The 23,015-nt window shown below is 43.1% G+C and overlaps 4 protein-coding genes across 21 annotated transcripts; all 4 read left to right on the top strand.

The window, feature by feature from the left end:
- The first annotated feature begins 93 nt into the window (after nucleotides 1-93).
- On the top strand, nucleotides 94-7,953 carry LOC145699890 (inositol hexakisphosphate and diphosphoinositol-pentakisphosphate kinase 2-like). 16 transcript variants are annotated; one of them, XM_081777144.1, is made up of 20 exons: nucleotides 94-558; nucleotides 1,236-1,409; nucleotides 1,454-2,090; nucleotides 2,219-3,209; nucleotides 3,378-3,443; nucleotides 3,732-4,339; nucleotides 4,378-4,637; nucleotides 4,679-4,741; nucleotides 4,810-4,923; nucleotides 5,092-5,157; nucleotides 5,229-5,258; nucleotides 5,411-5,440; nucleotides 5,721-5,780; nucleotides 5,931-6,037; nucleotides 6,089-6,162; nucleotides 6,215-6,289; nucleotides 6,532-6,542; nucleotides 6,891-6,972; nucleotides 7,489-7,592; nucleotides 7,676-7,953. In XM_081777144.1, exons 1-20 carry the CDS (start codon nucleotides 496-498, stop codon nucleotides 7,772-7,774), a joined length of 3,714 nt encoding a protein of 1,237 aa, XP_081633270.1. In that variant the 5' UTR covers nucleotides 94-495; the 3' UTR covers nucleotides 7,775-7,953. The 16 variants fall into 16 exon arrangements, with proteins under 16 accessions (XP_081633270.1, XP_081633275.1, XP_081633263.1 ...); XM_081777149.1 differs by lacking the exon at nucleotides 6,215-6,289; XM_081777137.1 differs by lacking the exon at nucleotides 6,891-6,972 and having other exon boundaries at nucleotides 6,532-6,705.
- LOC145698311 (bifunctional peptidase and (3S)-lysyl hydroxylase JMJD7-like) lies at nucleotides 7,954-9,037 on the top strand. The gene is made up of 4 exons (XM_081775512.1): nucleotides 7,954-8,087; nucleotides 8,130-8,287; nucleotides 8,333-8,552; nucleotides 8,620-9,037. Exons 1-4 carry the CDS (start codon nucleotides 7,996-7,998, stop codon nucleotides 9,035-9,037), a joined length of 888 nt encoding a protein of 295 aa, XP_081631638.1. The 5' UTR covers nucleotides 7,954-7,995.
- A 177-nt stretch (nucleotides 9,038-9,214) lies between these two features.
- LOC145700498 (uncharacterized) lies at nucleotides 9,215-10,894 on the top strand. 2 transcript variants are annotated; one of them, XM_081777771.1, is made up of 7 exons: nucleotides 9,215-9,328; nucleotides 9,374-9,454; nucleotides 9,501-9,619; nucleotides 9,663-9,829; nucleotides 9,877-10,103; nucleotides 10,145-10,227; nucleotides 10,339-10,894. In XM_081777771.1, the coding sequence occupies exons 1-7, from the start codon at nucleotides 9,255-9,257 to the stop codon at nucleotides 10,362-10,364; spliced, it is 777 nt and encodes a 258-aa protein (XP_081633897.1). In that variant the 5' UTR covers nucleotides 9,215-9,254; the 3' UTR covers nucleotides 10,365-10,894. The 2 variants fall into 2 exon arrangements, with proteins under 2 accessions (XP_081633897.1, XP_081633896.1); XM_081777770.1 differs by having other exon boundaries at nucleotides 9,871-10,103.
- Nucleotides 10,895-12,881: 1,987 nt separating this feature from the next.
- On the top strand, nucleotides 12,882-22,977 carry LOC145700496 (uncharacterized). Of its 2 annotated transcripts, none has more exons than XM_081777768.1 (14): nucleotides 12,882-13,058; nucleotides 13,101-13,217; nucleotides 13,260-13,622; nucleotides 13,666-13,776; nucleotides 13,820-14,015; nucleotides 14,056-14,426; nucleotides 14,525-14,623; nucleotides 14,667-14,859; nucleotides 14,922-15,290; nucleotides 15,335-15,435; nucleotides 22,010-22,253; nucleotides 22,296-22,675; nucleotides 22,717-22,794; nucleotides 22,839-22,977. In XM_081777768.1, the coding sequence occupies exons 1-12, from the start codon at nucleotides 13,011-13,013 to the stop codon at nucleotides 22,451-22,453; spliced, it is 2,370 nt and encodes a 789-aa protein (XP_081633894.1). In that variant the 5' UTR covers nucleotides 12,882-13,010; the 3' UTR covers nucleotides 22,454-22,675; nucleotides 22,717-22,794; nucleotides 22,839-22,977. The 2 variants fall into 2 exon arrangements, with proteins under 2 accessions (XP_081633894.1, XP_081633893.1); XM_081777767.1 differs by having other exon boundaries at nucleotides 14,516-14,623.
- Nucleotides 22,978-23,015: the final 38 nt, after the last annotated feature.

The raw sequence follows: 23,015 nt of genomic DNA, 5'->3' as shown, positions 1-23,015 counted from the left end.
GTGAACTCTAAGTCATGAACAATTAAACTAAATTTATGCCGGGAAATTTATGATTTTATTACGCCAGACTGAAACTAGAACTAGAGCACTGGGTTTAAAGCACCAACGAATAATCAGAAAATAACAGTCTAAAATTTATCATCTGCGAAATAATCCCGTGCCAGCGTTGGCTAGATTTGCCCTTCAGTTGACACCCAGTGCCATTGTTTCAAACTCTGGAGCATCCTAGAGAAACAAAATACGATACAAAGATGGGTTTTCTCGCTATTGAAATAGTAGAAATGATGAAGGATCTTTTCCTATTTGCATGTTTCAAAATGAATATTAATGCTTTTGAAAGAATCATGTTCAATTAACCTCAAGAAATGTTTTCAACCCCTAAAGTCACATGAATTGTAGACCAGACTCTTCGTATGACTAAAATGAAATTATTTGTGCTGTTACAAGCAGGCAGTAACAGTAATTTCTTTTAGTAGAACCCAATCAAAGAGAAACATGTCTTTCAGAGGGAGACGACCTTCATTAAATATTAATTCTCCGGGAGAAGACGCCTCTCAGGTGATTATGAACTTTTCCCCAATCGACAATGGAATCTTCCATAAAAGTACTCATAAAAGACCATTTTTGAAAAAAATAACAAATAATAAAAAGGGTTTACAAGGAAAAAACCCGTCTCGTTTAACGACATTCGTCAGATTAAAAGTTCATTTCTTGTCGATTTTTCTCTCATTTTATCTTTTTAAATTGTCGCCTTTCTACGTTGGCCTCTGAGGAATATATGAGAAAGAGCTTTCCGAAGCTGTCACTTAGAGAAAGACCCAAGATATGTCCAAGCAAGGTACTTTTTCTAGCAAAGGAAAAATAGAGGCCAGACGTCATTAGCACGATAGCACGTAATACTATTGAGCTAGATCTAAATTGGTGAGAGCAAAAGAGGTTGTTTTGCTCCAGTTATTTAATATATTATTTTTGAGTAGTAAGTATAATACGGAAAACTATTCTTTTGGAGTTTCAATTTGAAATAAAGACATGTTTTCATAAGGGTGATAAAGGATCTTTATATGTGTAAGAGGACCCCTTTTAGGGCGGTATAATTTATACTATAAAGGTGCAGTAGTTATTTACAGGGGAAGATTGTAATCATTCTGGCGCAATAAATCAGTCTGCGGGGCTCATAAAAGCACCTGGGATGACGTTTGAATGGACATTTTCTAAAAAGCAATATTTTCTTTCAGCGCTACTGGGACTCGTTTTCGCGGAGACAGACCATTTGTTATATGGGTAACGTTGATCTCGACGGAGTTGAGGATGTATTTGAAGAGGATGAAGACGGACCGCCACCGATTAAGCTCGGCATCTGTGCCATGGCGAAGAAGACCAAATCGAAGCCGATGGGAGAGATAATCCAGGTTTAATTAGGTTTCGCGGTAATCGGTTTCATTTCATTTTTTAGCGAATGCTTCTTTTTGGCTTCGTCAAGATTGAGATTTTCGATGAAAATCAAATCCTAAACGATCCAGTAGAAGAATGGCCTCTCTGTGATGTCTTGATTTCCTTTCATTCGAAAGGATTTCCGTTGGAAAAAGCAATCGAATACGCGAAAATGCGGAACTGCATCTGCATCAATGACCTAGAGAAGCAGTGGGATATCCAGGACCGCGTAAAAGTCTACCAGACGCTGAAAGAAGCCGGAATCGAAACACCACGATACATTGTCTGTGATAGATCAGATTGCGAGAACCTCCCTGAATTCGAAGAACACGACGACTACATTGAAATTAACGGCGAGGTCTTTCAAAAGCCATTCGTCGAGAAACCAGTTTCGGCGGAGAACCACCGCATAAATATTTACTACCCAAGCTCGGCGGGTGGCGGGCATCAGAAACTCTTCAGAAAAGTGCTCAACCGTTCGAGCGAGTATTGTACGGACTCGGCAGTGCGAAAAGAAGGCTCGTATATTTATGAAGATTTTATGCCGACAGATGGAACTGACGTGAAAGTGTACACTGTTGGACCAGATTATGCTCACGCAGAAGCTCGAAAATCGCCAGCGCTAGACGGAAAAGTCGAGCGAGACAAAGAGGGAAAAGGCAGGGTGGCAATTTTTATCAATTTAAGCTAATTTTCCGCGAAAAATGCTCAATTAATGTACTCATAATATATTTTAAATATTTTGTAATGCAAAATATTTGATGAATATTGAACATCCAAGGCAAAGAAATCCGTTACCCCGTCATCTTATCGGCGAAAGAGAAAGCAATCGCCAGGCAAGTATGCCTCGCCTTCAAGCAAACCGTTTGCGGGTTTGATCTCCTTCGTGCCAATGGAAAATCGTACGTTTGCGATGTGAACGGATTCAGTTTTGTCAAAACTTCTCAGAAATACTACGATGATTGCGCAAAGATGCTTGGTAATATTATTCTCCGGGAAAAAGCACCCGACTGGTTGAATATTCCAAGAGGTCTTCATCCGGAGCTTCCTGAAATCGTGCAAGCAGGAATGACTCCAAGTGCTTCTACAATGCTTGAGCTTCGTTGCGTCGTAGCCGTCATCCGACACGGCGATAGAACTCCGAAGCAGAAGATGAAGATGGAGGTTTCGCACCCGGAGTTTTTCAATATTTTTAAAAAGTACAACGGACCGACTTTGGGGAAAATCAAACTCAAGAAGCCAAAAGAACTGCAGCAAATTTTGGACGTAGCACGAACCCTCCTAAGTGAGCTTCAATCAGGAGAGCATACTGAGCCAATCAAGGAGAAAATGACGAAATTGGAGCAATTAAAAGTTGTGCTGGAGATGTACGGTCACTTTTCGGGAATAAACAGAAAGATCCAGCTCAAGTCTCTTGGAAAGAAGCAACCAGGAGCGCTGCAGTTAATTCTCAAGTGGGGAGGAGAACTCACTCCAGCAGGAAAAGTCCAGGCTGAGCAACTTGGTCGCGCTTTTAGATGCATGTACCCTGGTGGCCAAGGTGATTACGCTGGCTTCCCCGGCTGCGGGCTTCTCAGACTTCATTCGACATATCGTCACGATCTGAAAATTTACGCTTCGGATGAAGGTCGAGTTCAAATGACAGCAGCTGCTTTTGCCAAGGGTCTTCTTGCCCTAGAAGGAGAGCTAGCTCCAATTCTTGTGCAAATGGTCAAGTCTGCTAATACGAATGGTCTGCTGGACAATGAATCGGACGAGCTTCACAAATATTCCGGAGAGTAAGTATTGCATGAAGATTTCATGAATCTCAATTAATTGTCTCTTATCTGTCAACTGCCATTTTAAATAAAAACATCAGTCAAATGACTTACAATCAGCTATTACTCTGGAAATGACAGTTGAACAGTCTGAGCCAGGAACTGATAGTTAATCGATAATTCCAATAGACCTCAAAAAGAGGAGTTTTGCCTTGACAGCGAAGAAGATTTCGCAGTAAGCGTCGCCCAACTAGCGTAAGACCGAGCGTTTGAGATTATTAATCGTGTGACATGACGAGAATTTTAATAAGTTCCATTATTTGTGCAAATGGATATATATATTTACTATTGATGTTTTCGTGTTCAATAAATTCACGATTGCAAAAAGTTCGAAGCACCCTTTTTCTCAAAAAATCTATTTTCGTGAATTTACTTTACTGCAAGTTGTACAACCGCCCGGACTTACCATTTGCTTTTGAGTCTCAAAATTTGAGATCTCTTACTGTCTTTAGTTACCAATCACGGTTCTTTACTTTCTCCCAGGGTGAAAAAGCGACTCCACGACATGCTCCGATCAACGGATACTCCAAGTACAGACGAGTTCATCAACCGGATGATTCCGACAAATTCGATTTCGATGAAGAACTCGCTTTCAAAAATACCCGAAAATCCACTAGCTTGGCTTCATAAGCTCCACGGACTTGTGGAAAACCTCATTGTCTACATCGAAGAACTCAGCGAAGAGCACGAAACTTCCGGAGAAAAGTTGAAACTCTATCAAAACGAAGACATCAGTTTGATGCTCGAACGATGGCGCAAACTACAGCGCGATTTCAAGCATCATAAAACTGGCGAATTCGACGTTTCTAAAATTCCGGATATCTACGACAGCATCAAGTACGACGCGCAACACAATACTTGCCTCAAATCGCCAATCATCGATGAACTTTATGAGACGTCGAAGATCGTCGCCGACATCGTTATTCCTCAAGAGTATGGAATTGAGGAAGATGAGAAGCTGAACATTTCACATGGTTATTGCGTCCCGCTTCTACGGAAGATTTTGGCAGATTTGCGGGCCAATATTGACAACCCAGAGGAACAGTTGACAAAGCTCGATCCCAGTTTTGTCAGTAATGTTCTTTCCCCAGGTACTTTTTGAAAGAAGAACTGTTTAACAATTCTTAAGGCCGTCATGTCCGAACCAGATTGTATTTTACCTCTGAAAGTCACATCCATTCGCTGTTAACCTTGATTCGATATGGCGGCTTGTGCAACGTCGATGATGATCAATGGCAGCGTGCGTTGGATTACATCTCCCGTGTATCCGAGCTCAACTACATGACTCAAATTGTCATCATGCTGTACGAAGATCCAACAAAGCCGGCAGATTCTGACGAGCGATATCATATTGAGTTGCACTTCAGCCCTGGCGCCAAATCTCATAAAGTATGTTTAATCATTTATATTAATTTTAACCGATGTTCAAGGATGATGCGAATTTCCCTGCCGGTGGTGGCTTCCGTCCTGTTTCCAAGCCCAACAGTCGCGATGTAATTATCATTATTAACCGTTCTTTTTTAAAGAAAACTTCGAGAAGTCGTTTTCATCTGTGTTTTAGGAGGTTGAAAGATACCATCAGCTTATTTCTACTGAAGTTAAGAGAGTGAAGAAACTGCGATCGCAGTCGTTTTCTCGCGACACTCGCAGTCTCTCTAATAGTCCACAATTATTGGTAGCTCTTCTTGATTTTAAACTTTTTGGGATAGTTCAAGTTTTCTTGAGTGCGTTTTGTCGCTGGAAATTGATGCATAATTTCCACTCTAGGCTGTTTAATGAGCTATTATTTTCTATGTTTTGAACCGTTTTTTCGAGCAAAAGACCGCCATCTAACAAATTTTAGGTCTCTCCTCCTCGAACAGAAGAATGCTCTCCAACAGATCCATCGATAGAAGTTCGGCTTCCCGAGGTAATTGTTATCTTTATTCTGCTTAACCAGTGAAATTCTGCGCCAACTAATCTTCTTATTTCATGTTTCAGATGTCTAAAGAGATCCGAGAGCCTACCCTGGTAATAGTAGCCTAGCATAAGTTTTATAATCACACATTTGGGTGGCCCATGACAATCAGCAGTAAATCATTTCAAAATACTCTCGCGCAGTATTCTTAAAAACGATCACTCGCCTAGGAGTTTTTAGCTTGAATAATATCCCTAACCTTTAGTGCAAAATGCGATCATCGAGTAGTAGGAGGGTATGATCCAAAAGAGTAGATTTGGCACCTTTCGTAGCGCACGCTAAAAGGCTGAAAGTACTTTTCGCCAAAAATTATGAAATTAGCATGATGCTCAAAATTAAAGCTGGATTATTTTCTCCTTGATTTGGAATTTTCACTTCTCTTTGTTGATTTCAATCATATTTTCGCGAATTAAAAGTGAAGCCTGCTCGACACACAAACGCACATACACTTATCATGATTAATTTACAATCAAGAAGTAATTGCTAAAATGAAAATTAAAAGTTTTGTTATCTAGCGAGGACTGGAATCGCGCTCAAGAGATCTTTGTGGTTCTCCTACGTTCCCGACTGAGCCGGTATGAGATTCCTTTAGGCCACAATCATTAACTTAGAAGTCCATCAATTAGACTTACTAGCTACTTTTCCTTTTTGGCGTTATCAGCAAAAGCAGAAAAGCAGCTTGAATGAATTGTTGATGCCTTTTTTGTGGGCTCACGTTGTTTCAGGAAGCAAAAATAGACGCCAACGAACGAAACACGGCCTCGGACGAGGAGCTTGCCGATATTCCCAACGAGAAGGTCAGAAGATTCCTGAAAACAAGCAAGAAATACAAGTAAGAATTCGACCTTACGAGTCGTCTCTCTATTTGTGATTCTTTTCTAAGATCTGCCCCTCATCCATCTTCAAACGAAGAACAGACCAAGGCTTCACCAATCCACCGCCGAACCGCTGGACTAGGTAATTCGACCCTTTTCAGACTAGATAAGCGTATATCTATGCATTTTCATAGAGACAGATATGAGTTCGTCCCGTTTTCCATTAGCCGAAAACATTCTGAGACTTCGACTCCAAGGGAACGTCGAAGGTAGAATCTAAGTCTAAGTAACTATTTATCCCCACTTATCAAACAAAAACCCATTTATCCAATTATCTTTTGCATTTATGATCGTTCCTCTATTATCAAAGTTTGCATAGTGAATGTCTCTTTTATAATCATTTATCAATTTTTGCACCTTTCTTTTTTGGCTTTTCTCAAAAAAGTATTGCGGAAAGTCGAAAAAGAAGGTGTCAAAAATATAACTCTAATTTGCTTGAGCCAGTTTTTAGGTCTATTCAGTTCCAAGGGTGCAAACCAACAGATTTCCCGATCAATTTCAAACGACGAGAATTTCCAATTCCATTTTGTCAGCAGCAACTTAGAACGAGTAGCGCCACTTAGACGGCGAGCGATCTCGCTTTCCAGACAGAGCCACTCTGTCAGAGATCCCTTTGCTTCGCAGGGTAAACTCATTTGGTGACCCATTTTCAAACTCACTCCATTCTTTCACTAAATAAGCGAATCAAGGTGTAAAGCATTATTTGCGATAGAAATAGTGTAATATGAGTAGAATAGAGCTAGAACTTCAGTAGGCATCACAACATAAATCCGGTGTAAATACAAGACAGTTGTCCACCCTTGCCAAAGTCGAACGAATTTCCTTTTTCCCTCGGAAATCCAGGGCAAGTTCGGTTCCCTCCCCAACTTGACGCAAAGCGACGACGAAGACGGTAATTTTCAATGTTGCGAAAATTCACTTATTCTCCTTCGCGAGAATCCTCGCGGGCGGAGAAACTTCACATTTATCATCTTCCGTTCCATTTAACTCCCCTGGATTCAGTTTTATGCTGGATTTAGTTCTCATTTAGCAGTTTTTTACCAATCATTCAATCATTTGAGCGTTCCTCTACTAATAATTACCATAGTAAACAAATCTTTATCTATGAAAAAACAGTCTTTCTATCAAAAATGAAAAGAAAACAAAGTTAAACGATTTCGCTAGAAGCTTTTTTGATTATAATTATGTAGGAAAAGGGCGCAGCAAATCGGATACAACCGGAGATCCGCCGACTCTTACCAGTAGTAACACTAAACGCTCGTCAAGTAAAAATATCTTCTGAAATTTTGCGTTTTTGCATGCTTGTGCTTTTAAAAGTTTAACTTTTGATGTTCAATATGGTTTCGTGATTGTGATACATGAAGTCTTCTATAATCATTAAATTCGGCTGTGCTAAAAAGTTATTCAGCCGTGGAGGGATACAACAGAGTGCCAAATATTCGCCCGCTCGAGACGCTTCATAATTCGCTGAGTCTTCAGCAGTTTACAACATTTTCGGAAAAGATTCTCAAGGTTAATATTTCGCAATATTCAAATCGATAGATCTATTAGATAATATTCAATGTGAATGTTTTAAAAATTTTTTTAATTAAAAGATGGAGGGTTTGTCTTCGCAAGTCCCAGAAGAGCGCGAACGATTCATTTCCGAAAACTGCTCATCAGACGCCAACAGCACCCTCCAGAACGCTTCTTAGCCACTGTGCGCTAAACTCGCAAACAAAATGTGTCCAGACAAACTAAAAATCAAACGAACAATTCCATTCAAACACAGATGTTACCTTAAATTCTCTCTTTACGTTTCTGCTTTCCCGAAAATGCGATGTCTTCAAGTTCAAACTTCCTTTTCAAAATATTATTCTTTCATAAATATTAACTATCTTTGGTTGATTAAATTCATTTTTGAAGAACGATCAGGATGAATGATTTGACGCTCCCGCGAGTAAACGAGTTGTTTGAGGAATTAGAAGAAGAAAGTCGGATTTTTGTTGGCTCTGTCGGGCGGCTACAGTAACTAACCGTACCTTGCTCGATTTCTAAGCTCCTCTCTAGAATGCCTGTTTGTCCGCTCGCCTTCCACCGCGAGTACGTAGCTCCGAACCGTCCGGTAATAATTCAAGGACTAAGTCGAAACTGGAAAGCATCGGAACGATGGAGTCTGGATTACTTGCGTCAGATTTTAGGTGACGACATTTGCCAAATATCTGTAGGTCGATTGAACTGTCTCGTTTCTTAGCTCTTAACGATATTCTAAGTGCCGGATGGGCTGGCGGATGCAGTTGTAGACGGAAAATTCCAACTTCCTGAAGAGCGAAAGGTCAAGTTCTCATTCTTTGCCGATGTTATCGAAGGGAAGAAACAGCCAGAAGACGGGGGAATTTACTACTTGCAGCGGCAGAACAGCTGTTTGACTGAAGACTACCCTAAGCTGGCGAAGGACGTTCCAGACGAAATCGAATTCGCCACTGCCGCTTTCGAGTTCCGGGTTCATTTTCTAAATTTAGCAGACTTTTGTAGAATAATTCTGATGATCCCGTCTACCAGGAGCGTCTCCTGATGCGATCAACATCTGGGTAGGTGGCAAAGCTTCAGTGTCATCCCTTCATCGAGATCCGTACGAAAACATTTACACTGTTATTCGCGGAAAGAAAATTTTCAAGCTGTTCCCACCAACTTCTCGCGGGAAAATTATTTACAAAGAGTTCCCGGTTGTTCGATGTCATTTCAACCAGTCATTACGAAAGTGGGAGAGGAAGAGTGAAAAGGGAATCGACTTTGTGAAATGGATTGAGAACGGCGTGAATGGAGTTGCCTCTGAACCAATTGTAGTCGAAGTAAATCCAGGGGAAACTCTCTATCTCCCTGCAGGCTGGTTCCATCAAGTTCACCAAGATGACAAAACGATAGCGGTGAACTATTGGTATGACAGGAAATGCTTGAGAAACTCAACTAGTTTTTAATAGTTAGAAAAAGAAAGAAAATGTTTCCTCGAAAATTTTTCAATGAATACAATTTCTCAATCATTGATAGAGCTTACGACCAGCGTTATGCAAAAGAGCGTTTCCTCGATCAACTAGCGGAATTAATTCATGAAACTTAATAAAACCTTTCCTCAACTCATATCACTGAAAATTGAACTAAATCTAATAATTGTCTTCTTTTAGAATAGCGGAGAGTATGAGCGTGAAACGGGAGCAACCTCTCATTCTGAGCCCATCGGATAAGCTAAGCTTCAGACCACCCTTCGACGCGTATGATTTTTTTCCTTCTTGACGATTCATAAAACTATTATTCAGGGTTTCTACATCAAAAATATCGCTGAAGAATCCCACCGACAAAATGATCTCTTACAAGATAAAGACAACAGCACCTAAACGGTAATTTTTTTATGATATCCAGAATTATTATCATAAATTTTTGCAGATACTGTGTTCGGCCAAATTTCGGCTTTGTTCGCCCTTCTGGCGAAGAAGAAATCGTGGTGATGCTCCAGCCCGGTCCAACAGACGAAAAACACAAGTTTCAGGTCCAGTCAATTATCGGTAGGCAACGAAAAATCGAGCTTATGTTTTAAAAATCTCTAAGTACCGATGGAATTCGCGGACAAGCCAAAAGAAGAGCAGATGAAGGATTGGAGTAACAAAGAGTACCTTCCATCTGCAGATACAAAGCTCGCTTGTGAGTTTGTGAGAATGGAAGATAGCACAAAACCTGTGGAGGAAAAGATTGAGTCCTCTCCCGTCAAAGAAGAGGTGCGATCATTATTTCAAAACGCGCAAAGGCTAATTTAAAGATTCAGGTCAAAGATGAGCCCGTCTCGCAAGAATCCGTTGTACGAGAAGTTCCAGAAGAAAACCTCCATCAGCATCAGCAGAAACTCGCTGCAGCAACTCCAGAGAAATCTCCTTCCAAGCCGGCTTCGCGAACAGCCAGCACAAGTTCTAGCAGTCCACGCGACGCAGAAGAAATCAAACGACTCAGGGCGGCGCTTGAAGAAGCCAATAACAAAATCCGAGCGCTCTCCAGGTACACCGAAATCGCCTGCTCTCCTTATTATCATTCTCTAGCACGGCTCCGGATTCATCGGAAGAGGATGTTCAAGCAAGACAGAAACAAATAATCATCTGGTGCTTTGTCGCCTTCATGATAGGCCTGGCTTTAGCAATAATCATTATGTAATCCTCGTTTTTATATTTTTCAATAAATCTATTTCTCTGTTTTTTTTAATCCGAGTTACGTTTGTTTGGATAGCCAGGATCAGGATTCTTCATCGGTTGCATCTTGTAACTCCCAAAATCTCCATCAGAAGCAGACTAAGAAACTACCACCAACAATATCCACCAGTATCTAACGAATTGCACCTTCTATAAAACAGTAATTCAACAACAATCTTACACTGAATCATCAAGGCTGAAGAAATATAATTTTATCTCGCTATCTCACTTGGCTTTCGATTGATTTGAGACTAAAAATCATGTTCCAATGTTCTAATGCAATATTATTTATAAACATAACAGTTGACTCAACTGATCTATCATCATATTTAGCAACATATTCAATCTTGAATCTTCGGATTTTTCCATCTGATCTGTAAATTACCAACATCTCTCCTCTTCGAATAGAAAAAAATCACACCGATCATAATACACGTATTTTTCATCACCGTTAAAATACTGGAGAAAATTTAACTCGTCTTTTTGTAGCAATAAACTTGTAACTGTTACCGTCCAACAGCAATCATCTGATTTTCCTCCTTTTTCCGCTGAAATCTTCACGATTCATGTCAACTAATTGATATTAAAAATCTTCATATAGGATGATAATTTGTCTAATTTTTTCACTCAAGCGCTAGAATGATTCGGGCTTGTAAAACAGGGGCGATGCATTTTCGAAGGGGCTTTTATCTGAAATACCCGTTTGAAATCATGAACGATGAATTTTTGCCTCCAGTTGATGATGGCTTCGTGAAGAAAACTGCTTCGCCGGAGAAATTCCATCAAGGTCGCCACGCAGACATTTTGAAAGCGCGAGAGAGTAATCTAGCGCCAGTTGAGGTTCATACAGTTGGGTCTAATCAATTCGGACAGTGTGGCATTCTAAGGGATGTTCGAAAAATACCAGTTGACAACACTCTTGGCTCAAGTTTTCAAGAAAATCAAAAGAAACTCGCTGATAGCAATCACGAATGGCATCAACAATTTAAACTCGTCTCCGCCGAAGATGTTCCAAGAGAGATAGAAAAATTCGAAAATGCGTTTGGAGCAAGTGGCCGTAAAACAAAGCCTTATCAGTTTACCAATATCGCGGCTGGGCGGCAAAATAGCCTGGCGATTGGATGGCGAAGAGGAGTACAAGTTGGAAGAAGAGATTGGAGAGTCTTCGCCTCTGGTCTTAATCATTTCAATCAGCTTGGAAAGCATGTGACCGTTTCAGCGCCACGTGATATGGACGGGAATATTCTCAAGAATCAGTTCGACGAGCGAGGATTCAGAATAACAGGGGAGCAAGAAGAAGACGAAATTCAAGAAGAAGTTCTCGCAGCTTTTCGCGAAATAGATTTTTCCTCTCTTGGAATACCAAATATCTATCGACCGAGCCACATTTCATCTGGCGGTGGCCATTCTGCGGTCGTTTTCTGTCATGAAGAGTACGATCCCTTCGGCGATCCACAAGAAAATATTTCCAGGGTCACGCAGTATCCGAATTTACTAGTTATGCTAGGTAATAACGATTTTGGTCAATGTGGACACGAGTTTCACAGCTTTCAACAAGTTATTCATACTCAAAAATTCTTCAATAAAAAGTTTGAAACAGTTTGGAACCCAGTAAAGGAACGGTCGTTTCTCTTCAGTACTTTCATAAAAATTTCTAAAAAAATACAGCCCGAAACAGGTCTTCTGTGGCGAGAACCACACCCTTGTCTTTTCGAAAAACGTGGCGACGAAGCCCGAGCTTGGTTGGCGCATTTTCAGCTTTGGACTCAACGAGAGTGGGCAACTAGGCGTTGGCGATTTCAGCGACAGACTTGCACCCTCGATTGTTAATGTACCGCCACTAACGCAGCTTTCGACGAGAGGAGATTTCAATTTAGGAGTCGATTTGTTTGGGAACATTTGGGGCTGGGGCGAGAACTCGGGAGGAATTTTCGGATCTTTCACCACCGACGGAGCTGTTACAAAACCGATTTCACTTTCACTCGTCGCAAAGCAGCTTGACTCAAAGCCAATTGGAATCGCGGCTGGAACACAGGCGGCAATTATTCTAACGGCGAAAGGGAGCGTGTACACTTTTGGCACCGGCCTGCTTGGGCACTCGGGAGCAATGACTGCGCAAACTTCTCCTTTGCCAGTGAAAATTGACCAGCAGTTTTTTGGTCGATCAAAGCCAGTGGCAGTTTTTGCCGGGGATAAGACTTTCGGGGTTCTAACGGAGACAGGAGAGTTGTTTAATTGGGGGCAAGGGAGGAGCAATTGTATTGGTATTTATCAGGAAGCGTCGGCGAAGGTAGAAAAGGGACTATTTCGTTTGTTCATTGAAACAATTTTAGCAAAACCAACCATTTCCGTGGAAAGTAACGAGAGGTGTCGGTGAAAAGACGATTCTTGACTTGTGTCTCGGATATGATCATAGTGTCGCGCTGGTTATCCCCTGAGAGATCTCCTCCTGGATCTTAGCCAACGGCTCGCCCGACCCGAAAACCACGCGTATTGTGATTGTTGGACGGACAGCATCTATTAAAAATCAGCTTTTCTGTTTCACAGTTTCAAATTATAAGCTGCCTCAATTTCTCCTTTATTTGTTGAAGCTTTTATTTTCAAAAGATGCACCGCCACGGAGATTCTAGACAAGAAGAGAATCTTTAAATATTATTAAATATTTTTCCTCTTCAGAGTTGGGAAAGTGAAGCGAAAACGAGAAAGTTCACCGTCTGGTATGTCGACGGCGGTGTTAAATGGCGTTCCTCTCTCGTACACGACAACGGTAAGCCTTTTTTCGTTTCTAACTGTAATTGAACAATGATAGATTGAACCTGTTCATGGCGCCATTAGACATGCCGTGGAGCACTACCAATACGACGATGCGCTTATTATGGCGGAGCGCCTTTTTGCCGACAATCCTGGCCCAGAGGAAGCTTGGCAGGTGAGTCTTTCAACCGTTTTTCAATCTTATTACTTTTTCAAGATCGCAAATTGCCACTATTTGATGAATAACAAATGGTTGTGTCGTGAGTTTTTGGAATCTACGCAACTCAAGTCGCCAAAACTTCGATTTCTGTACGCAAGAGTTCTCGCAGATTTAAAAGAGACCAAAAACGCCATTGCCCAGCTGTCCGGCCCGTATCTCGAAAACGTCGGCCGGCACACGAGAAACGTCTCCGCCTTTCAGCACGAGTTCGAAGACTCTGCTGCCTATGCCCTCTCCCTCGCTGGTTATCTTCACAAAAGGCAGGGACTCGCCGACCGCGCGTCAGAGTGCTACAAAATGGCACTGAAACACAATCCGTTTCTGTTTACGCCGTATCAAGAACTTTGCGACATGGGAAAGGTATTTTTTATGAGCTATTTTGAATCAATCAATTTTCATTTAGGGTGGCGATCCGGATAAAATCCTCGATTGTACAACACACAAATACTTTAATCTCTTGGACTGTATATCGCCTTATCGCGAGCCTTCTTCTGCTTTTGACCAAAGACTTAAAGTAAGCCAAACGTTTTTTCGCACTCCCTAACCGTTTTTTAAAGGACATTCCCTTTCGAAAACAAGCGAAACAAGCTCTTCAACCAGTCACTAACACAAACGTCGGAGCTTCTACTGCCACGAGCGCCGATGCGGTTACACCAATTCAAAGGACTGTCTCTACCCCGACTGTTCTGCATTCAAGTCTGACGAGTTTCGATAACTTTTCTCCAATTGCCATGCACACGGATAAAACAACTCGTAAGCCTCATTTAATTATAAAATTTATGGAAATTTATAGCGCTTGGGCAAAATACAGAAGAATTGAGAAGTCACATGCAAGAAATAAAAAAGATAAAGAAGAAGACAGCTGGAAGCAGAATAGAAAGATCAGAGCTTCAGCAGCCTGGTAGAAGGCTTTTCAGTCGTCCAAACGTCAACATTCCTCGTCAATCGACGATGAAAGTCGACGAAAAGGGGTCGAAAGAGAATTCGGAGATGCCGACCCGCAGAGTAACCAGATCATCAGTGAACACAAGCTCCTCCTCGCCTCGTATTCCTCGCTTGACGAGTCAGAATCAACCAGAGACGGAGCCTTCCGAAGATCCTGATAAATCTCTTTCGCGTGAAAGACTAAACCGCCAATTTGACGAGTTCAGGAAGCAGGTACCCGTAAGTGTCCGCCGTCAAAGCTGCAAAAACATAACGCTTTTGTCGCTGTTTTTGACAAATAATAAGGATTTTAATTTACAATTTACAAGAGCTTACAGGACGACATGAAGTCGAAGAGGTCGGCCATCGAGTTGGTCAAGTATTACAGAATCATGGGACATGCGTATTTGGCAAGATCAGAACAGAGATTTGTCGAGGTAAAATAATAAGTCAAGTCAATTATGAACAACCTGCCCCTAGGCGCGTTCGATGCTCAACTCTCTTCCACCTTCGCAGAGACAAACAGGCTGGGTTCTGAATGAGATTGCCCGAACATACATGGACGATCAAAAGTTCCAATTAGCTAAGGTGCAGTACAAAGAGCTTTTGGAACTGGAACCGTATCGCGTTGTTGGAATGGAGTTCTATGCTTCCTGTTTGTATAGATTACAAGGAACTGGTTGAATAATAGTTTTATAAATATGTATGAATTTTATCTTTGTCAACATTTGAAAGATCAAATATCCCTCGAGCATCTCGCAAATCGCTTCGTTACCAAGGCCAGAAACCGTCCAGAAACTATGTGCATCCTTGGAAATCTGTTCTCGTACAATGAGCGGCGCGACAAAGCAACGACATATTTCTCGCGCGCTGTGCAAATCTGCGATTCCGATTTTGCTGCTGGTCAGCAAACAGAATGTCGACACTATGCTTTCCACTTGTTGGGACACGAGTATGTTCTGAAGGAAGAAAACGACAGCGCAATCAAGTGCTTCAAGAACGCAATAAAGCACAAGGCGAGATTTGTCAATGCGTTGACGAGCATTGGTGATGTTTTCATCAATGCAGAGAAGTACGACCTTGCAGAGAGTTATTTATTAACAGGTTGGGAAATTTACAACTGAATCTTAATTACAACTGCTTTCTAGCGCTGAGATACTATCCAAAGAACGCTACTGTTTGGTCATACATGGGCCAGATTCGCCACAAGAAAGGAGAACTGAATAAAGCTCTCCAATGCTTCAATAAAGTATGAAAGCTGACATATTCTAGCCTCATATAGTTAGGGATATCGCACAAATTTTCAGGTACCCGAAAAAAGGGTCCTGAGTAATTTTTAGATTGATGAACTAGTAGAACTTTGGACGAGGATTCCAATGGTGTAGAAATCATTTCATAATTATCAGTCATTTTCGTAAAAATGATGTGTCAAGGGGTGATTTTTTCGATCAGAGCGAAAACTTCAAAAGTTTGGAAATTGAAAATGATAGACTAACATAAATTTGGACCAGGATTCCAAATCTGCAAAAAAATTCACTGACGCACCTAGCAATCGCTAGAAATGAACTTTCGGGAGTTGTTTTTTTCTCTCTCGACGCTTGTGGCGCTTTTCTGTTTTCGGCTGCGCGCTGATTGGTGGACGCTCCTGAGAGCCTTGCTCACAAAAAGGCTCAAACAGGTTCAGTAAAATGATAATTTCTCGGGACTGGAACCTTGAAAATCAATGATTCTTGGACCAAAATAATCCTTGAAGACCACTTTATTTACCATCTATTCATAAATTATGGGAGATGACGCTGTAAAGATTTTTTGAAGGTTGCGTGTAAAGTTTTTTGTTAGGAATTTCGTGAAATACTTCAAAGTTTCGGAAAGCATCAAATCAAGATTTTCGCGGCTCATCTGTCCAAGAGGTAGAAGAAGCGTTATTTTTGCATGCTATTTCTCGAAAACTGCCCTCTCAAGGAATCAACAAGAGATAAAAGCGCATCTTGGAAGTTCTTTTCTGTTGTGGAATCAGCGAGGCAAAAATGCGCGCAGAAAGTAAAGATCCTTTCCGAACTGTTTTTGCGGTCGAGGACGATGCGAGAACTCATTGTGCCCAAATGAGGGTGACTCACTTTTCGGGAAGGTCTTCCGATTACGTTCTATCCTTGTCAGGTGGAATGTTTCTACACCTCCGATGCTCCGATGCCTAATGGAAAGCTGTGCTCAAGAATGGACGCGGAAAAGTGCCCTTATCATTGGGTAATCGTCGACCGAGACGTTCATGGCGGAGTCGTTGGCCGATTGGCGCCGAGAGAGGCGATTTTCTGGAAGTTAGATTTTCTGGAATATACGATTTTCAAGAAGTTCCAGAAAATCGCCTTTTCCAGAAAATCTAACATCCAGTAAATCTCAAGATTTTCTGTCTCTGAGACTTTGATAACACGAGACGCAGCTCATTTTGCTCCGAAGAAGCGAAAAATATTGCATCTATCCTTCTAGATCGGCGGGTAGAACAAAACCATAACAAAAGAAAAGAGCTTAAATAATATGAATTTTTAAAACAATGGGTGTGGGCGGGGTTGGGGACAAAACTGAGATTGATCAATTCAGAGTTCCAAGCCTTTGTCAAGCCCCTTAAATTCAAAAATGAAGGAACGGGGCTGAAACGGCCCGAAGGGCCGTCAAGCCCCTTAAATTCAAAAATGAAGGAACGGGGCTGAAACGGCCCGAAGGGCCGTCAAGCCCCTTAAATTCAAAAATGAAGGAACGGGGCTGAAACGGCCCGAAGGGCCGTCAAGCCCCTTAAATTCAAAAATGAAGGAACGGGGCTGAAACGGCCCGAAGGGCCGTCAAGCCCTTAAATTCAAAAATGAAGGAACGGGGCTGAAACGGCCCGAAGGGCCGTCAAGCCCCTTAAATTCAAAAATGAAGGAACGGGGCTGAAACGGCCCGAAGGGCCGTCAAGCCCCTTAAATTCAAAAATGAAGGAACGGGGCTGAAACGGCCCGAAGGGCCGTCAAGCCCCTTAAATTCAAAAATGAAGGAACGGGGCTGAAACGGCCCGAAGGGCCGTCAAGCCCCTTAAATTCAAAATGAAGGAACGGGGCTGAAACGGCCCGAAGGGCCGTCAAGCCCCTTAAATTCAAAAATGAAGGAACGGGGCTGAAACGGCCCGAAGGGCCGTCAAGCCCCTTAAATTCAAAAATGAAGGAACGGGGCTGAAACGGCCCGAAGGGCCGTCAAGCCCCTTAAATTCAAAAATGAAGGAACGGGGCTGAAACGGCCCGAAGGGCCGTCAAGCCCCTTAAATTCAAAAATGAAGGAACGGGGCTGAAACGGCCCGAAGGGCCGTCAAGCCCCTTAAATTCAAAAATGAAGGAACGGGGCTGAAACGGCCCGAAGGGCCGTCAAGCCCCTTAAATTCAAAAATGAAGGAACGGGGCTGAAACGGCCCGAAGGGCCGTCAAGCCCTTAAATTCAAAAATGAAGGAACGGGGCTGAAACGGCCCGAAGGGCCGTCAAGCCCTTAAATTCAAAAATGAAGGAACGGGGCTGAAACGGCCCGAAGGGCCGTCAAGCCCTTAAATTCAAAATGAAGGAACGGGGCTGAAACGGCCCGAAGGGCCGTCAAGCCCCTTAAATTCAAAAATGAAGGAACGGGGCTGAAACGGCCCGAAGGGCCGTCAAGCCCCTTAAATTCAAAAATGAAGGAACGGGGCTGAAACGGCCCGAAGGGCCGTCAAGCCCCTTAAATTCAAAAATGAAGGAACGGGGCTGAAACGGCCCGAAGGGCCGTCAAGCCCTTAAATTCAAAAATGAAGGAACGGGGCTGAAACGGCCCGAAGGGCCGTCAAGCCCCTTAAATTCAAAAATGAAGGAACGGGGCTGAAACGGCCCGAAGGGCCGTCAAGCCCCTTAAATTCAAAAATGAAGGAACGGGGCTGAAACGGCCCGAAGGGCCGTCAAGCCCTTAAATTCAAAAATGAAGGAACGGGGCTGAAACGGCCCGAAGGGCCGTCAAGCCCTTAAATTCAAAAATGAAGGAACGGGGCTGAAACGGCCCGAAGGGCCGTCAAGCCCCTTAAATTCAAAAATGAAGGAACGGGGCTGAAACGGCCCGAAGGGCCGTCAAGCCCTTAAATTCAAAAATGAAGGAACGGGGCTGAAACGGCCCGAAGGGCCGTCAAGCCCCTTAAATTCAAAAATGAAGGAACGGGGCTGAAACGGCCCGAAGGGCCGTCAAGCCCCTTAAATTCAAAAATGAAGGAACGGGGCTGAAACGGCCCGAAGGGCCGTCAAGCCCCTTAAATTCAAAAATGAAGGAACGGGGCTGAAACGGCCCGAAGGGCCGTCAAGCCCTTAAATTCAAAAATGAAGGAACGGGGCTGAAACGGCCCGAAGGGCCGTCAAGCCCCTTAAATTCAAAAATGAAGGAACGGGGCTGAAACGGCCCGAAGGGCCGTCAAGCCCTTAAATTCAAAATGAAGGAACGGGGCTGAAACGGCCCGAAGGGCCGTCAAGCCCTTAAATTCAAAAATGAAGGAACGGGGCTGAAACGGCCCGAAGGGCCGTCAAGCCCCTTAAATTCAAAAATGAAGGAACGGGGCTGAAACGGCCCGAAGGGCCGTCAAGCCCTTAAATTCAAAAATGAAGGAACGGGGCTGAAACGGCCCGAAGGGCCGTCAAGCCCCTTAAATTCAAAAATGAAGGAACGGGGCTGAAACGGCCCGAAGGGCCGTCAAGCCCCTTAAATTCAAAAATGAAGGAACGGGGCTGAAACGGCCCGAAGGGCCGTCAAGCCCTTAAATTCAAAAATGAAGGAACGGGGCTGAAACGGCCCGAAGGGCCGTCAAGCCCCTTAAATTCAAAATGAAGGAACGGGGCTGAAACGGCCCGAAGGGCCGTCAAGCCCCTTAAATTCAAAAATGAAGGAACGGGGCTGAAACGGCCCGAAGGGCCGTCAAGCCCCTTAAATTCAAAAATGAAGGAACGGGGCTGAAACGGCCCGAAGGGCCGTCAAGCCCTTAAATTCAAAAATGAAGGAACGGGGCTGAAACGGCCCGAAGGGCCGTCAAGCCCCTTAAATTCAAAAATGAAGGAACGGGGCTGAAACGGCCCGAAGGGCCGTCAAGCCCCTTAAATTCAAAAATGAAGGAACGGGGCTGAAACGGCCCGAAGGGCCGTCAAGCCCCTTAAATTCAAAAATGAAGGAACGGGGCTGAAACGGCCCGAAGGGCCGTCAAGCCCCTTAAATTCAAAAATGAAGGAACGGGGCTGAAACGGCCCGAAGGGCCGTCAAGCCCCTTAAATTCAAAAATGAAGGAACGGGGCTGAAACGGCCCGAAGGGCCGTCAAGCCCTTAAATTCAAAAATGAAGGAACGGGGCTGAAACGGCCCGAAGGGCCGTCAAGCCCCTTAAATTCAAAAATGAAGGAACGGGGCTGAAACGGCCCGAAGGGCCGTCAAGCCCTTAAATTCAAAAATGAAGGAACGGGGCTGAAACGGCCCGAAGGGCCGTCAAGCCCCTTAAATTCAAAATGAAGGAACGGGGCTGAAACGGCCCGAAGGGCCGTCAAGCCCTTAAATTCAAAAATGAAGGAACGGGGCTGAAACGGCCCGAAGGGCCGTCAAGCCCTTAAATTCAAAAATGAAGGAACGGGGCTGAAACGGCCCGAAGGGCCGTCAAGCCCTTAAATTCAAAAATGAAGGAACGGGGCTGAAACGGCCCGAAGGGCCGTCAAGCCCCTTAAATTCAAAAATGAAGGAACGGGGCTGAAACGGCCCGAAGGGCCGTCAAGCCCTTAAATTCAAAAATGAAGGAACGGGGCTGAAACGGCCCGAAGGGCCGTCAAGCCCCTTAAATTCAAAAATGAAGGAACGGGGCTGAAACGGCCCGAAGGGCCGTCAAGCCCCTTAAATTCAAAAATGAAGGAACGGGGCTGAAACGGCCCGAAGGGCCGTCAAGCCCCTTAAATTCAAAAATGAAGGAACGGGGCTGAAACGGCCCGAAGGGCCGTCAAGCCCCTTAAATTCAAAAATGAAGGAACGGGGCTGAAACGGCCCGAAGGGCCGTCAAGCCCCTTAAATTCAAAAATGAAGGAACGGGGCTGAAACGGCCCGAAGGGCCGTCAAGCCCCTTAAATTCAAAAATGAAGGAACGGGGCTGAAACGGCCCGAAGGGCCGTCAAGCCCCTTAAATTCAAAAATGAAGGAACGGGGCTGAAACGGCCCGAAGGGCCGTCAAGCCCCTTAAATTCAAAAATGAAGGAACGGGGCTGAAACGGCCCGAAGGGCCGTCAAGCCCTTAAATTCAAAAATGAAGGAACGGGGCTGAAACGGCCCGAAGGGCCGTCAAGCCCTTAAATTCAAAAATGAAGGAACGGGGCTGAAACGGCCCGAAGGGCCGTCAAGCCCTTAAATTCAAAAATGAAGGAACGGGGCTGAAACGGCCCGAAGGGCCGTCAAGCCCCTTAAATTCAAAAATGAAGGAACGGGGCTGAAACGGCCCTCGCAAATTTCAAATGCCCGGATCCTACTGCCGAATCCCAAAAGAATCCCGCTCCAGAACAAAGTTCTTCCATCTCCGATAAACAAGCCCGAATAGCCGCAAAAAGCCAACATAGCCGCACTCGCCGCGGCTAAAGCGCCAACACCCGGCCAGGGCTTTCTCCAGTTGAATCCAAAAATGTCCGATTTGCAAAAGAAAATGGTCAAGCATCTGACGAAAAAAAAATCGCCGAAAAAGATGTGTACCAAAGTTACCTAAGCGGTCAAAAATGATGTCGGAGAAATTGTAGAAATCAAAGGTTTTTGGAATCGTTTACACTTTGACGCTCAAGTCTGAAGGAGGAACTGACAGTATCGACTCCATACTGCTCGTTATTCACAAACCAAATGCTCCAGGAATTACATTTATCTCCGAGCTCACTATCAAACGTAGCACGATTTCTCCACTGATTCGATAGAAAATGTTCTAAAATAGCTTCCGAAAGTAGTCTTACTCGACTTTATAGTAGGAAAAACCGAGCTTCCAGTAAAGACCTTCATTCACTCACAAAAAGTATTCGACTCGTTAGGTGAAGCTTTGTCGGCACCTTCGGTTTTCGGCTCTTGCTGTCAGTTGATTTTATGTAAGAAATCGGAATTCGCAAGCAATCAGCGTCGACGCCGTAATTTGTTGCGGGGAATTTCTTTTGCGTGAGAGTTACTTTAGGTTCATTTTCATAAAAGTTTTATGATAAAACTCATTCTTAACCTGTGAAAAATTGAAAAATACTATCTAATTAAGCTATAATTTATAATTAGAAACTCATTTTTTATGAAATATTTTTATTATCAATTAAAATCCTTATTCATCGAAAAAAAATCATCTTAAAAGCTCCAGAAATATGCAATTTTATGAAAAATAGCATAAAATTGTGAAGAGAAAAGAATGTGAGTCGGGCTAGCTTGGCCATGCAGCGCGCGCGCCCCCTGGCGGCCGCCTCCAAAATGACGCAACCCCGCTTAGAATTCACCTCGGAAAACTTTAAAAATTCATATTTTCAAAACGCGAGGTGCGTCAGTGAATTTTTTTGCAGATTTAGATTTCTCAGCTCAATATCTATAAGGAAAAAATATAAAATCGTTACTGAATAAGAGTTCTCGTACTGATCCAAAAATGAGCTCTTTGAACGTCATTTTTACGAAAATGACTCATTATTATGGGATGATTTTGGCAGCATTGAACTCCTCGTACAAAGTTCTACTAAATCATCAATCTAAAAATTGGCATGGACCCTTTTTTGGGTACCTGAAAATTTGTGCGATATCCCTACATATAGTACGTTTGTTTCTAGGCGCTGCAGTTTGATCCAACACAAGCGAACGCGCTCTTCATGAAAGCGAACATGTATTATAACCTCGGCGACTATCAGAAAGCGCTCAACGAGTTGATACATCTTGACAAGATTCACCCCAAACTGGCCCTTGTCAATTACACCATGGCAAAGGCATACCATCATTTAGGGCAGAAATATCTTGGCAACAAGCATATGCAAATTGCTAATCAGCTCGATCCAAAGGGAAATCACAAGCAAAAAGGTGAAGCTTTTGATGTTTCCCATGTTTCAATTGAATTTTCAGCTCACGACTCATCAGAACTGGCAGACATTGCCAACTACGAGCGGGATCAATCGATGGAATCTTCAATTTCTGTAACTCCGACGGCGATTGAAACGTCCGAAATGGAGACCGACACGAGTCTTCAAAACCTCGAAGATCTGCTCAATGATGATTTTTAGTCACTCACCCTGCCAAAAAAGAAAATAAATAATAACTCAATCATTTAACTATAACTGCATCACTTGCATATCTCAGGACAGTTTCCACCGGAATATAAAAGATTATAGATTCACCGGGCGAGTCTTTGTTGATTTTAATTATAATTTTGTAGAATGACGAGAAATTTATTATGACACTGATATCCGGGCTGAAGAAAGATATTGAACGTAATGGAGATCAAGGCAAGAATTATTTTTAAATCTCTTTTACTATTTTCTATTAGGACATGTTGTTTACCGAGCTCCCGATGGAACGATTCTAAGAAACACCGATGATATCGTGAAGTACTGCACAACAGATGGTCAGGGTTCCTTCTTTATTCCGATATTTCAAGCAAAAATTAAGGAACATGCAAATGTGGCATGCCGAGTAAAATCGACCTGAGCGAACTCACCTTCGAAAAACCTGTAAAATATGAAACGATAAGACTCTCCCTGAGAAAGCTCAGTAGCAATTGGACTTCAGTAAAGCCTGCTGATAAAAGGTTCGTAAATACCATTCGAATTTTCGGATACTCCGAAA

Source organism: Oikopleura dioica, chromosome 2 (genome assembly GCF_907165135.1).
Source record: "Oikopleura dioica chromosome 2, OKI2018_I68_1.0, whole genome shotgun sequence".
NCBI classification, from domain to species: Eukaryota; Metazoa; Chordata; class Appendicularia; order Copelata; family Oikopleuridae; genus Oikopleura; species Oikopleura dioica.
The sequence above is the reverse complement of the archived record's forward strand: the minus strand, read 5'-3'. Positions and strand labels throughout refer to the sequence as shown.